This window comes from Equus caballus, chromosome 25, assembly GCF_041296265.1.
Source record: "Equus caballus isolate H_3958 breed thoroughbred chromosome 25, TB-T2T, whole genome shotgun sequence".
Lineage (NCBI taxonomy): Eukaryota > Metazoa > Chordata > Mammalia > Perissodactyla > Equidae > Equus > Equus caballus.
Genome location: NC_091708.1, coordinates 27,572,414 through 27,587,561, shown reverse-complemented (window position 1 = coordinate 27,587,561; position 15,148 = coordinate 27,572,414). Strand labels below are relative to the sequence as shown.

Here is a 15,148-nt window from a genome sequence, read left to right as displayed (position 1 = left end):
AGAGATAACCCACTGGGAGCCGCCTCTGTGGCCAAGTGGTTAAAGTTCCTCATGCTCCACTTCGGCGGCCCAGGTTCACGGGTTCAGATCCTGGGTGAGGACATACTCCACTCATCAGCTACGCAGTGGAGGCATCCCACATACAAAGTAGAGGAAGACTGGCAACGGATGTTAGCTCAGGGCAAATCTTCCTCACCAAAAAAAAAGAGAGAGAGATCAAGTGTGGAAAGCAGAACAATGAGGTTCCAAAGATGTCCCCACCTACTCCCCAGGACCTGTGAATATGTTACCTTATGTGGCAAAGGAGAATTAAGGTTACAGAGGGACTCTGGGTTCCTAATCAGCTGGCCGTAAATAGGGAGGTTATTCTGGATTATCTGGGTGGGCATAATGTAATCTAAGGACCCTTAAAAGTGGAAGAAGGGGCCGCAGAAGGGTCAGGAGGACGTGACTTCAGAAGAAAGACACAGAGAAATGGAACACAGCCAGCTCTGATGACAGGGACGGGGATCCTGGACCAAGGAAGGCGGGCAGCCTTTAGAAGCTGGAGAAGGAAAGGAAAGATTCTCCCCGAGCCTCCTGCAGGAAGGCAGCCACTGACCCGGTGAAACGGCCGGTGTCGGAGTCCAGCCTGCGGCACTGCAAGGGAACAAGGGCGTTTTGTAAGCCCCTGTGTTGGCGGTTACTTGTTACCGCGACCACAGAAAACGAAGGCACTGACTTATGGGCAAGCCCTCCCCGGGGGATCTGCACCTCCCTGAACACTTTAAAAGCATAAATTGAGCTTAATCTCAAAGTGAGTACGTCCAGCCAGGCTGGTCATGACAGCTATGACAGCTCTCGCCCTGCAGGGCTGCAACAAAGCCAAACCACGAGGCCAGGCGAGGCCGGGGAGGCAGGGCAGAGGCTGAAGCCCCACCAGCCACTGGCTCTGAGTAAGACCCTCCAGACCGGAGGATGGGGGTCTCCCTCCACATGGGGTGAGGCCCTGGGAGCCACCAGTCAGCAGCCAGGGGCTGTGCGGGACCCCGCCTGAGACTAGGCTCCCCGTGTCCAGCCGGGCAAGGCTGGGGACTGGACCTTGTAACACATTTTCCGTGGCCCTTGCTTAGAAAATGAGGCAGCACTGAAGGGACTCGACCGCAAACACGTTCCCTGCTGGCCGAGACTCCGGTCACCTCCGAACGCAGCGTCGGGCAATACCTGAGGCTTCCAGGCCAAAGGAGGAGCCTACCTCGCTGGGCATCGCTGGCCCACCCACTCCCTCGACCCCTCACGCCGTCCATCACTGGGCCCTGCCAACTGCGCCAACACACATTGCCTCTCTCGGCATCTTGGCGAGACCCACGCAGCTCTTGGCATCTTCACCACACCCCGGGGTAAGTTAGCTTCACCTCTCCCGCGCAGGAGTCTCCTCATTGGCTCCTCCAAACCTACTCTTCCCTCATACAACCCATTCTCCACATGGCGGCCGGAGTGCAAGTCAGGCGATACCAGGCCTCTGGTAAAACTTCCAACAGCTTCTCGGTGCTCTGCTGGGAAAACCGACCCACCTCACCAGGCTCCCCCAGCCCTTAGAAGAACCAGCCTCCCGCCAAACTCACCTTGAGCCACTGGCCTTGTTCTGGGTCTTGCTACACCAGCCTCCTTTGTTCCTTGAACAGGCAGTGTTCTCTCCTACCTCAGGGCCTTTGCATATGATGTTCCCTCTCCCTCGACCCCTTCCACCCAGCTTCACGCAGTTAAATCCTATTCATCATTTGTATCCCAGCTCATTAATCACTGTCCCAGAGTCTCCCCTGATACTCTAAACTCTCAGATCAAATCCTTCTGCTAACCCTGCGCATAACTACTGCTCTTCTCCTTTATGCTCATCAACGATGAGTACATACCATGCAATTATTTGATTCTGTATGTATACCATTACTTGATTAAAGTCCATTGTCCCCGTCAGACTCTACACTCCCACATTGGTTTTGCACATCACTGAATCCTCTGGCTGAGTTCAGTGCCTGGCATACAGTAGGCACTAAATAAATGTTTGATGTATAAATGAAATAAGATGATAGAACTCTGGTCCCCAAGCCTGATAGGGTTCTTTTTTTTTATACCTCAAGGTATGGCCTATGATCTCAAGAGTGCCAGAAAAATCCTACCCCCTGCCAAAAAGAATTTTATTTTGCTTTCCCTTTTTTTAAAAAAACATCTTGCAAGGGGTGAGGGGTATGGAGGCAGGGTGGTAAGTCGGGGAAAAACACACGCTAGACAGCTTGGGGTTCAAACTGTAGCTCAGCCTCTCACTAAGGTCACCCTGAAGAAGGAATGTGAACCCGCAGCCATCCACTCAGAGGAGTGTCACACCCCCGCGGAGGCCTTACAAATAACAAGGACGATGAAAATAAAGCACGTGGCGTGAAATGGGTCTGATTAAGCAGCCGCTAGTGTTGCCATACTTAAAAGCAAGCTTGTCAGAACTCAAAAGTTACAATAAAGCAACAGTGATGTCGCTGGACTTGTTTTTACCCTCAGCCACCTGGTTCTAGAAAGGATGTACGGTGGCTTCACAAAAAAAAAAATGTGAAAAGACAAAACTATAAAATTCGACTTCTATGGATGGCCTGGGGCTCAGGCCCCACAGTCCAGATTTCAATTCACCCTCGGAGAGCCCGCAAAGCTAGACACCACGATCACCGAAAGGGAAGCGGAGCCTCTGAAAGGCGAACAAGAACTCGGCCGGGGTTACCAGGGGAAGTGAAAGCAGGGAGAACAGGCAGCGAGCGCTCCAGGGCGGGCAGCCAGGCCCCGGGCCTCTGACTGACGGTCACAGCCCGGGAGGGAAGCCCACGGGGCTCTGGACTCCAGGCCGGGGGTCTGCACCGCCTCCCCGCCTGGCTCCTCACGTACAGAGGAAGGCACCTGCCCAGCCACGCAAAGACATTTCCCCGCGTCTCTGTCTGCCTTGCGAACCACAAGTCCCTGGAGTCTTGGCCATGATCTCTCTGTTCATTAAAGTGAGAACAGCTAGCCCTCCACTTAGAAATACTTGTTTTTACACCCAGGCCAGGAAGAATGATCTGAAAAGCTACCAAAGAAGTGTGTGTGTGTGTGTTTGTGTGTGTGTGTGTCTGTGTGTAGGGGAGAGCAATTTCCTATAAAAGAGCAAGAACTGGCTTGCCAAAAACTGCTGGAGCAATGTCTTCAAAGTTCTGAAGGCATATTATTTCCTTCCATTTCATTCTACTGCCCTGCGTGCGTGTGTGTGTGTGTGTGTGTAAATTGCTTTCCTAATAACAGCAATGATAAAAGAAACTCGTTTGAAGTCGTCAAGTTGCAGACCATGGAAGGAACCAGCCCCATTTCTGTGGCTCCTACAGTTCAGAATGCTGTCTCCCCTTCCCACAACCAGCCACTCATTCATTCATTCATTCAAGAAAATACTTATGGAGCACCGACCCTGGGCCAAGGCCTGTGCTAGGGACTGTAGACCCAGGGATGAACGGGACAACACAGAGTGCTGCCCTCATGGAGCTTACATTCCAGTGGGGAAGCCGGACACTCAACCCTTTGTTCCACAGGTATTTAGTTAATCCTAGACCGTGACAAGTGCTATGAGGAGAAGGAATATATCAGAGGGTCCTGACTTTGGCCGGGCCATCGGGAGAGGATTCCCCATGGAAGGGCTATGTGAACGGCGCTCTGAAGGGAGGATGGAAATTAAGCAGGGGAAAGGAAGCAGAGAAAGAGCAACACAAGCAGAAGGAACAGCAGATGCAAAGGCCCTGAGGCAGGATGGCATGGCAGGAACTGAGAACGGGGGCAGCAGGAGCCCATAAGGCAGGCCTTCCAAGCCGTGAATGATAGATCTTCACGCTAAGCCCAGTGGGAAACTCTGAAGCAGAAAGTGACATGGCTGGTTGTGCATTTTAAAAAGATCTCTCTGGATGCCACGTAGAGAATGGAGGGAAGAGGTGAGGAGGCGAGGGGATCAGCTAGGAAGCTACACCAGAGATCCAAGCAGAGTGTGATGGTGGCTTGATCTAAGGAGCTGGTGACAGAGAGAAAGAGTGGAAAGTCCAGAAACTGGCCTGGAAACATATCTCAAAATGCCCACCCTTACGTCAAGGCCCTTCTGTGCCCCTCCACTCCCCTCGTCTCAGTCATACTAGCTGAGTCCAGCTCAGCATCCTCGGGGGAGAAGGAGGGGAGGAAATGAAGGGTTATGACCTTACCTTGCCCCCAGCCGGGAGGGCTCCCCCCGGGCAGGGCGCTCCAGCTGGGGGAGGAGGGTGGCACGGGGCCTGCCGCCCCACCGGGCTCCATCTGCGGTTCACAAGCCATAACGGAGAGCCAGCTGGGTTTCTACTTCCTCTTCTCAGAGCTGTGGCTCATTCTGGAGCAGTCGGCTCAGCCTCGCTCGCCTTTGGAAAACAGCACGAGAAAGAGCTTCAGGACGGGGGCCGGGCACGCCAGGCTCCCTGGGCCGTCTAAGGCTGAGGTCATCACAGGGCCAGGGAGAGCCACTGGCATCTTCCCAGAGACTTTGGTCTTTCCAATCCTGCTGAGCAACATTGGCAGCGGGAGTGAGGAGGAGGAACTCAGATCCCCCAAGGCCTCGGCTGAGAACGCCCTTTCTGGTCTTGGGCCTTCTCCAGCTCAGACACATCCAGGGACCCACACACGGAGAACTCACGAGCTGGCCAGGCCCCACCCCCGGGCATCCAGGACTGCCGATCCCTTACAGGCGACCAGCCACAGGACACGTATATTGAGCATGAGGAGCCTTCGTCATACAAAGGGTCTCAAAGAACTTCCCCCGAGACATTGCAAAATAGCAATGAAAACCATCAAGATGGTGGGACACATAAATTAACAAAAAAAAAAAATGACCCATGAAGAATAAAAATAACCAGATACTCAGACAATGAGGTCCCTAGCAGAGGTGGTGGAGGGCTATGTTCAAGAACATGGACTCCAGGGTCAGACTAACCCGTTTAAGCATCATCAGTTCCATGACCGACTAGTTATCTAAACGTGGGCAAGTGGTTTAACCTCAAAGAGCTCCAGCTTCCCTGTATTCAAATAATGGTACCTTCCCCACAGGGTTGCTGCAAAGAATCGATGGGAAGAAACCTGCCAAGGACAGACCACAGCATCTGGAACAAAGGACACATCCCATAAACACTAGCCCTTATCGCTGCTGTTTTGAGGTTTGACACAGTTGCCGTGCCTGAGCCAAGAATTTGGTTTTGAGCTTCCAGGTGGCCAAAGCAAAAATGGAAATACTGTCCGTGAGACAGTTCCTGTTATCCATAAGGAGAAAAGAAAAAGGAGGATGAGGGGAGCAACGCATCTTCCTGGCGGTAGCCTCTAAAAGACCTCAGAAAGGCTTCTAAAGTCTTGGGAGCTGGGTCAGTGACAGCACAGCAGGCATGTCCCTTACCCACTTTGGTCAGCAAAAGCAGAAATGCCCTTCATGGGTATTGTCTCGATGCCGAAACGGAGTCTCTGGTGCCACCCACTCCAGCTGGAACCTGCACACTTAACCTCTGTTATGTGTCCCCCTGGGGCCCTCAGAATCACCCCCCACCAAGGAAAATCATGCCTAAGTCCCTGGGTGACACACCAGCCCTGCCAACCACCTTGTTGAAGAGTCTACTGGAGTCATCTTACGCTGCCATGGTTCTGAATGCTGGTGAAGACAGCAAGTGTGCAGTCGGCACACATCTGCTTGATTCAGAGCTGGCCTGAGGGCTGACCACCTACCCTCAGGTCCCCTAAAGGGGGGAGCCTGACTCACACGCCCTCACCACCTTCTGTTACTCTTGGTCCTTGACAAAGGACCAGCTACGTAATTTGTGGGGCCCAGCACAAAATGAAAAGGTGGGGGCCCTTGTTCAAAAATGGTGAGGAATTTCTAGATGGCGACAGCAGAGCGTTAAACCAAGCGGGGAGCCGTCCTAAGTGGGGGGCCCGGTGCGCACGAGCAGACAGGATGCACCTGGAGCCAGCCTTACTTTAAGCACCCCCCCACCAACCAAGAACATACAAAAATGGGCCTTTCACCAACACCGACCCCACACCAGGCTCTGAGGCCAGAAAGCAACAAAAATCATGAAAAGAGCAAGGACTTTAGCACCAAAGAACCTGAACCTGAATCCTCGCTGGGCCACTCACAAGCCGGGTGACATTTGCAGTCAAGGTACTTAACTCCCCGAGCCTTGCTGTCCTTATCTGTAAAATGGGTTCAGGGTGGGCGACTGGCATAGCTGCTGCAGGGATAACGGTGAGACAGGAGCGTGATGTCTGGTACCCCGGCCACCGAACAGACCCCTTTCCTCCCAGGAGAAAAAACTGAGGGTCAAAGATGTGAGGGGACCCGTCCAAGGTGGAGTGGCTAGGAGGTGAACCCAGGCCATCTGGCTCCAGAGTCCTGTCCCTGAGCCCAGGTCCCAGGTCTGGCTGTCTCGGAGCCTGTTCCTTACACCACCTTCAAAAAAAACCACAGTGGGTCAGGAAAGACTGCATCTCCCAGCGGGGACCCAGCAAGAAATTCCAGTCCGCATCTGAGATGCTGTGCTCCGGGAGGGCAGGGACCAAATCCCCCTCACCTAGCCAGGTCCTGGCCCACGTGCGGCCACTCCCAAATACTGCTGAGCATTTACCAGGCAATCGTGTCACCTTACTTCCTTCCTCTTATCTTGTACCCCCAAGGGGCATGAAAACAACAATAGCCCAAGGATGTCTGCCCGGCCCCCAGCAATCATCTAAGCCCTTTCCTGCCTCCTCTGAGCACCTGCCAGGCCCACGAGGTAAACAGAATCCTCAGATCCATCATCCAGACAAGGAACGCAGGGACATCAGAGCTGGGAGCCTGCAGCCCAGGGAGCCAGACTGGAGCCCCAGAAAGGCCCGTGGGACCCAGGAGCCCATCCTCCCTTCTCCAGGCAGGAGGGACCACCCACAAGCTGGAGCTGCCCAGTCTGCATGGAAGAGTCCATTGGTGGCAAAATCCCACAATTAGGCACTGTCTTCCAGAAGAAATCCCGGCACCCCAGTTGGCCCAATTAGCCTCCCACAGCGTCTGCATCAGGAGAATTCATTCATCCACCTGAAGGCTATTTCGTGTCATGGCTGAAAGTTACCTGCACAGTCTTGCCACTTCCCACCTGTGTGACCTGGAGCAAGTTACCGCTCTCTGCCTCAGTTTCTTCACATGTAAGTGGGGATAATAATGGGAGCTTTAGGTTGTTTCGAGGCTTAAAAAGTTCATTCGTGTAAATTCCTCTGAGCGGCACTCGGCAAATAGGAATGACCAAGGAATACAGGGGTCACCACTTTTACCCCACAGACATTTCCTAAGAACCACTGGGTGCCAGGCCCTGTGCTTTCTCGACTATAAAACCAGAAATAAAATCTTAAATCCCTGTTCAGCCCTCTGGGCTGGGGATTACCACCTGGTGGGAAGGATGACCACAGAGAAAGAGAAAGAAGAAACAGACAATGACCCAACAAGATAGTCAGAGGGAGGGAGCAGTACCTTGGGGTGGGGGAAAGGCCTGGGAAAGGTGGAAGTGGGAGAAGGGGCTGCCAACGAGGGAGAGGGACAGAGCAGAGGCCAGGACAGGCGTGAATAAAGGCGAGAAGAGGGGGGCGTGGAGTAAGCACAGCCCTGAGGCACCCGAAACTAACCAGTCATCCACTCTGTGTCCCTAGTTCCCTCTGCGGAGTCTGCATTTACCCAGAACTCCCGATTATCCACCTTCTTAAGCCACGCCGAGCCCCCGCAAGGGAAGACAGCCGTACCTTCCGCCGAGCCAGGGTCCCCACTTCAGTAGACGCTGAGGGCCCCGTCTCCCCAGAACCCAGGTCCCCCACTGAGATTTGTGCAGGGGGTAAAGAGGGAGAGAGAGAAAGACCTTACAGTTTTCACAAGTCAGGTTTTGTTTTTGTTAAAATGGAAAGTCCCACCAGGGGTCCCTAAGGGGGGCTGTCCCAGAAGTGCCGGGGTGAAAACGCCTTGGAGACAATGGGTCCAAGCACTCCACTTTACAGATGAGGAAATTAAGACCCAGAAACGAAAGTGAACTATCCAGGGTCAAGGAGCCGGGCCGGACGGCGCCAGAACGGAAGCGGGCCCCTTGGGGCCGGGGAGGTCCCTCCACACCTGGCCTTGGGCAGCGGTGTCTTGTCCCAGGCGCTGCCCTCGAGTCTTGTCCCGGGTCTGCTGCCTCGGCGTCTCCTTGACCCCAGAAATCACCCCACCCCCACCCGGGCCCCGGCCCCCGGCCCCCAGCCACGGGCTCACAGCAGCAGCGGCCCGAGCGGCTCCCACGCACGACCCGCGGGGAAGGGGACCCGGGCGCACGGCAGCACCCTGGTGCGGCCCGCGGCGCCCACCCCAGGCCGGGATGCGGCGCCTGGGAGCCGGGCCGGCTGAGCCCGCGCGCAGACACTCGGGCGCGCGTCCCGGACCCACGCACACTCACCCGGCCGCGCCGCCGCCGCCCGGGGACGCGGAAGGTCCGGCCTCGGCCCCTCGGCCCCGCCGCCCGCCGTCCCTCGGCCCCTCCGCGCCGCCCGCCGCGCCCCGCCCTCCCGGGCCCGCCCCCGGGGCGCGCGCTCACCCCACCGGGAGGAGCCGCCCGGGAAGCTGGCCTCGAGGCCCGGAGGGAAGGTTCTCCCGGGGCCGCGCCGGAGCCGGGCTGGGAGCCGCCTTTCGTCAGCCGGGCAGCCCCCGGGGCCGCGGGGCAGCGCCTGTGCGCTCGGCCGCCACGTGCAGCGGTCCTGGGGCGCCTGCGCCCCCGCCGGGGACAAGGGTCCCGCCCCCCAGCCCCGGTCTCCCCGTCCTGAGAGCACAGGCTTGCCTCCGAGGTCCAGTCCCCGCCCAACACAGTCACGGGATCCGGTGGATGGGGCAATGTTGGGGACCAGAAATTTCTCAGGGACTTGCTTTTTAAGGAAAAATTACATGGGCACCGTCTTGGGAAGCGCATCGGTGTGGCGATCAGGCCGCCTGAGCTCTCGGCCAGCTCTCCCTCCGATTTGTAGGTCATCTTTGGTCAAGTATTTCACCTCTCTGTGCCTTAGTTTTCTGTAAAAAACAGATTGTACCGTGTCATGGGATAATGTAAAGCTTTAATGAGATAACGTGTGACGTGGTCACAAGTGCCAGATAGCATAACTGCCCGCTGGATGCTGGCTACCACCCCCACCACCATCACTCAGGATTTCAGAGGCATCTGCAGTGAAAAGGACCCCTCCCCTGAGGAAGGCGCTAACCTTGTTTATTTTTCCATGGAGCACATACGGATGGATGTGCACACGTGGGTATTGATACAAAAGGGAACCTATTCTATTCTGCTGGGGACCCTGCTGTTTGATTCCACCAAGTTGCTTGGTGGTCACATGATGCCAGTAGACTCCACCCTGCCTTACTGCTAAACCTCCATGCATTGTAAGAAAAGTCTTTCTTTCCTGTGCCCCTCCCCAGTGGGGACACAGAGGGGGTTCCCACTCTTGCTCACAGGCCTTGCCTGTATGGTGGCCACAGTGCTGCCTGTGTACATGCCACAGCCTGCGTTGCTACCAGTGGACTTGCTGAGTCAGATTGTGGATGCATTTCTAATTTCAGCAGGTATTGCCAAAGTGCTAGGGGCCTCTCAGACCACAGGACTTAGCTGGCAGCTTGCTGGGCCAGAGGCGGGGGTGGCATGCTCGGGGCCAGTGAGCAGTGATTGAGGAACTGAGCAGTGACAGATAAGGCCCAGGCGCCCTCATTCACCAGGCAAGTGAGGATCCAGGCTGTAGGACACTAAAAGTGAGGTTCATTCATTTATTCATCCACAGATGGACATTCGGCGCCTGCTAAGTGCCAGGCGTTGTACTGGACAGCACTAAGCAAGACACACAGGATCCCTAAGTAGTTTGCCTAATTCCCCAAAACACGATTTGGGGGCATGGGAGCAAGAGGCCTGTGAGATGTTGGAGCTTTACTAACTGCTCATAGGATACTGAAAGGGATCCTGGGACAGACGTGTGGCCGGGGCAGTGTCTATATAAACCCTGCTCTTGGGCAAGGCCTCCTTGCTCCGGGAAGCCCGATAGCATACCCCTGCCCTTTCTGCCAGGCTGCCTTCACTCTGCGTTCTCTCTGCTGGTCACTCCAGCACGAACTTAGGTATTGACACATCCAACTCCTTGGCCAGGGAGGCAAGAAGACGTGGGCCCTTGGAACCGGCTGACCAGGCTCCGCCGCTTACAGCAGGTGACCTTGCACAAGTCGCCTCACGTCTCTGTGCCTCCATCCCTCCTTTATAAAGGAATGATAGCAAACCTGCTCAACTGAGAGACTGAGAATGAAACGAGGTGATGAGGTGCCTGGCAGAAAGTGCTCAGCACAAGTGAGTGGCACTCTTGGGCAGCAAGGCAACATGCCTTTTGCATCTCTGAAACTACAGCCCGTGGCAAGGCCTGGCCCTGTGGCGTGAGGGAGCGGGCCTCCGCGTCGAATGGAGACAGGTGAATAAAGTCCAGTAAAGGGGGAGTCATGTCTAGCAAAGACCCTGGAAAGCAGACTTGAGGAGTGCCGTCTTGATGGACTCACAAGGCTGTATATAGTGGGCCCACGCCCCTGCCCACCTCCAGCCTGTTCTGTACTGATCTTTACCCACGCTCCTCCAACCTCTAAAAGGCAGAAGCTCCAGGAATGCAGAACATCTCTCAGTTCCTCCTACACCCCGTGCTCTCACTTCCAGTTCTCAGTGGTTGCCATCCTTCTCCATCGGCAAGTAACCCCCAAACCCCATCCCCACCTCACCACCTCATCTCAGGTCCCAGCTGAAAGGGCCCTTCTTCTGGGAGCCCCTTCCTGTCCTGCGCCCAGGCCAGGCCCCATTCTCCTAGTGACCCTTGCTTAACCTACGGCCACACCTAGCACACTAGCACACGGTATGGTCATTGTTCAATGTCCCCACTCCCAAAGAGAGAGCTGACCTTTGGGGCATGGGGCTGTTTCTGCCCATGCTCATAGCTGGCCCCCAGCACCCTGCCCTCTGTGTGTGTCATAGCATCTGAATTAGGGAATGAAGAGCTATGATGAAATCATCAGGGCCTCAACTACAGATAAATCCAAATAGCCACAAACCCCAGCCAGAGCCCCCCCTTACTCCGCATTCGCGCCATCTGTCCTCTTGTGTTTGCAAGGGCTGCAGACCCGTGCCTGAGGGCTGGCTGCCAACTGTCTGGCAACCTGGATGAAGGAAGAGGGACGGAACTTCCTCCCAGCTGGGCAGAATCTTCAAGGGTGGCAGCAGACGGTCTGGGGAGAGCCTCAGAACCACTGGATGAGTCAGTGAAAAGCAAAGAGTAAAAATAGGTCCTGTGTTTTGGAACCAGCCTGCCGGTTACAGGTTCACTGACTTTCTCTTTCAGAAACATACTGTTTGAAGCGACGCCACGGCCTGAGCAAACTGAAGTAAATCAGACAGCAATTCGGGCTGGGAAGTCAGGTGGGCCGGGGTTCCAATCCAGGCTTTGCCACTCATTCGAGAGTGGTTTGCCACTCAAAAGGTGTTCCCAAAAGCAGCTCCCGCAGCACGCTCCACTGCTAACGGCTCCGTGACACTGCGTCCAAATCCTGGAAGTCACATCGTGCAGTGAGTGCTCCACTACGAGACACGCTCATGAGAGCTGGGGACTGAAGGCACAGCTGTCCTTGTCAGGAATGTGCGGGCAGTAAGACAAGTCACATGCTGTTTATCAGGAAATTGGGTCAAAACCCGAAGAAATACTCTGAATTCCTGGCAGTAAGGCCACCGATCCCCCTGAGGGGTCGGGGATCTGTTGCTACGCTGTGTACACAACCACAGACGGGTACAACAGGAATAAAATGGGGTAGGGCCCGAAGACGGAGAACTCCCATCTGGCTGGGGACGGGAAGGAAGGGCAGTTGAAGGTAATCGAGCTTTAAACCAGCAAGCTCAACCGGCCGGTCTTTAATAACCCACTCATGCTCCCTCGGAACAACCAGCCTCGCTTCTCTCCTAATCTTATCTTCAGCTGCTGCCATCTGTTCTAGAATGCGGCCACTCTCCCCTTTGCAGGCTGTTTTCAAGTAGGAAAAAAAGGAGTTGAGTGCCCCCAGGCCCTCGAAGCCCACTGATCCCCATCAGTCATCCCCCTTTCCTGCCCCCCCACAACACAGTGAGCTGTGTATGGCCTTGAATTCACACTTGACCCAGGAGCCAGTCAGCGTCATTCGCAATGTTTTAAAAGCCAGAGAAGATAGATGTTGACACGATCTGGCAGCTTCCTCTCCCTGAATCACTGCCCAGATCTTTCAATAAAGGATGTGCCTCTCCTGGCTCTTACGACCTGCCTACCTGAAGAGGAGCAGGGGAACAAAATGTGTCCCGCCTGCCTGTGCGGGAGCTTTTTCAGTAATTTCAGAGCCACTCGAGTGATGGGAGATTGGCTGACAGGAGGAAAACACTCTAAGATCTACCAGATTTGTCCCTGAAGGAGAGAAAAAAGGGTGAAAAATGAGGGGCATGAAGAGTCACCAGAGCAGGTCCTTTCCTGCTAACAGCTTTCATTGACTTCTGGTCCCATGGCTCTTCTTGTGCAGAGGAGAGGCCAAGAGTGCCGAGAAAGGCGGAATATTAGCCACGGGCTCAGCTTTCCCATCCACGGAAGTGGGGTTGCACTGCCTGACCTGCAGGGCCGTGTACGTTTACACAAAGAACCTGGCACGTAATGGGCCTCCCTGGCTAGAAGCACGCAGATTCAATGTATGGCCTCCGACAAGCTGCTTCACCTCTCAGAACATCGGGGCTTTCTTCCCCCCATAAAGTGGAAGTGGTTCAATCTTCAGGGAATTTGTGTAAGACGTTACACAAGATCTGCCTCACTGTAAGCTGTTTTGTACCTTCTCTCCAAGAAGTTGAGCAGGTCTGAGCTTTGGCACTAAATGGAATGGGCAGTTTCTGTGCGTGTAAGGGGCAATATTGGGGGCATCCTTCTCTCCAGACGAGTTGACAGGACATGAAGTTGCCCAGAGGAGCATTCAGTCCAGGATCTGGGATGTGTAAAGGGAGAAGAATCACGTAGGTGAGACACATGAAAGGGGTGCAGTATGCTTCGTACCAAGCACAGGCACAGTGGTTAAGCACAGAGGCTAAGGCAGGCAGCCAGTCTGAATCTTGGCTCTTCCACTGCACACCCTCGGGCTGGGATCTTAACCTCACCACCTCCTATCCCATAAGTAGAGACGCTATGAGGATTAGTTAATATAAATGGAGTTGTTCTTGGAATACTACCTGGCATCGAGAAAGCTGTTAGCAATTGTAGCAGAGATTTTTACTCTCCAGATATCCGTAGGTTTCCCCTATTTCATAGCCTCTCTTGCGGTCAGATTGGCTCATGTGACCCATTGCAGGTCAAAGGGATGAGAACAAGTGTCACATGTTTCAGGACTGAAGCGTGTAACAGCTGGTGCCTGTTTGCCAACTTTTCCTCCCCTGCCTCTGCAATCGTGGAAGCCGTGTGCTGAGATGTAAGAGCCACACAGTGGAAGTCATCTGAGTCGCTGAGTCACTGCGTGGAGAACAGCTTGCCCTGGAGTTACCCAACCTGTATCGACGATTATTAAGAAATAAACCTTTGTTGTATTAAGCCCTGAAGTCTCGGAGCCTACCCTATCCTGCCCAGTACAGCGATTATTAGACTCGTACTCGAGGGTGATTACGATGAGAAAAGGAGAGGCAAATTTTAGAAAATGAGGAAACATTTACTGAGCCTACCATGTTCCAGGCATCATGCTTGGTGCTTTATTTTTAATAATTCTGTTGCTGCTGTGGAAGTGCAACTGGGTCTCAACTGATAGGGGGACATCTGACAATGAAATGTCTGGAGGCATCTTGGGTGGTCACAGCTGAAGGGGTACGACTGGCACCTAGTGGGTAGCGGTCAGGGACACTGGTCAACACCCCTATAGACTGTGTACAAACAGAAACCCTCCATCGCAGCCCAAACCATTTCTCAGAGGGAATCACCATGGCCACCGGTTTCTTCTACCTTCCGGATACCCGGATATACTCCGCCTAGAGAAGGATAGGCATGTGTAGATCCTTTTTTGTACTCAGGTGGGGGGAAAAAACCACACACCTGGATCTGCACATGTGTATTCTGGAGTTCATTCCAGATCCGAACCAACGTACCTACCTCAGCGGTCAAGGAAACAGATCCTAATTTCTCACACGGGCCACAAGGGAAGGCCCGCCCCCTAGACTTCCCAAAGGCAACCCCCGAGATTGATTTAACTGGCCGGGGAGGGGCCTGCGTACCCACTCGGGTTCCAGTCAAGGTGGAGAGCCACAGGACTAAGCCCTCCACCTGGGCCCTGGATCTCGGGGCCTCCAGAAGCCTCGGGCATCTCACTCCACCCAGCGACTTCGTCTCGCTCCCTCTATTCCCTTCCCCACCAGCCCACATGTCATCACCTCCCTCAACCACGTCCTCCATCAGCCACCACCACGGCTCTTTCTTTCCCTTCACAGCCCAGGGTTTCTCCACTCACTCACTTTCAATTCACCCTTCAAACCATTTAGGTTCCTCCCTCCCAGGTCACCAAGCTCTTTAATTTTCAGATGGTGATTTTTTGAAATACTTCCCTGTTACTTCCGTGACTTTAGCAACATTCAGCTGTTTGGCTGGAAATTAACAGTCAAGCAGTCATAAAAGTGCAACCCTATTAATCCAGGACAGAAAGACTGGTGGCAACCAAGCTAAAGATACTAACTAAACCAGTGAATGCAGGCGTTTCTTCTTCCTGGTCCTCCAGTTTGGGGAATCGGTATTTGCAGCAAGCAGAGGTACACTTAGCAATACCAAGAGAAAAAGCCCTAACAAAACTGGGTATAGTTTGGCACGTGTTAAGATGGAGACTGTTTACCAGACAGCCAAATCAAAATATCAAATAAGCAATCTGAGAACTCTAGAGTTGAGACGAGATAAGCTGGACATATAAATTTGAGTCTTCAATATAGATGGTACCTAAAGGCATGCAATGGAGATGGTCTCAACAAGGGAATGAACGTACAGAAATCCAAGAGCAAATCCTCGGGAGGATGAAGAGGAACAGGCAAGAGAC

General features: G+C 54.1%; 1 protein-coding gene and 1 long non-coding RNA gene across 5 annotated transcripts in view; one reads left to right on the top strand and one right to left on the bottom strand.

Moving 5' to 3' along the window:
* The window catches only part of TMEM268 (transmembrane protein 268), a 28,745-nt gene extending 17,279 nt beyond the window's left edge, over positions 1-11,466 (bottom strand). The window contains exons 1-3 of one of the 4 annotated variants that reach the window (XM_070251224.1): positions 11,166-11,466; positions 8,969-9,091; positions 4,230-4,418 (exon numbers count right to left, since the gene is read on the bottom strand). In XM_070251224.1, coding sequence (XP_070107325.1) covers positions 4,230-4,338 — 109 coding nt within the window. In that variant the 5' untranslated portion in view covers positions 4,339-4,418; positions 8,969-9,091; positions 11,166-11,466. The other 3 variants (XM_023628738.2, XM_023628739.2, XM_001487977.6) reach the window with 3 other exon arrangements.
* LOC111770579 (uncharacterized) lies at positions 6,043-13,677 on the top strand. Its single transcript, XR_002803849.2, has 3 exons — positions 6,043-6,199; positions 6,712-7,215; positions 13,471-13,677. It is a non-coding gene; the product is annotated as an uncharacterized lncRNA (long non-coding RNA).
* Positions 13,678-15,148: the final 1,471 nt, after the last annotated feature.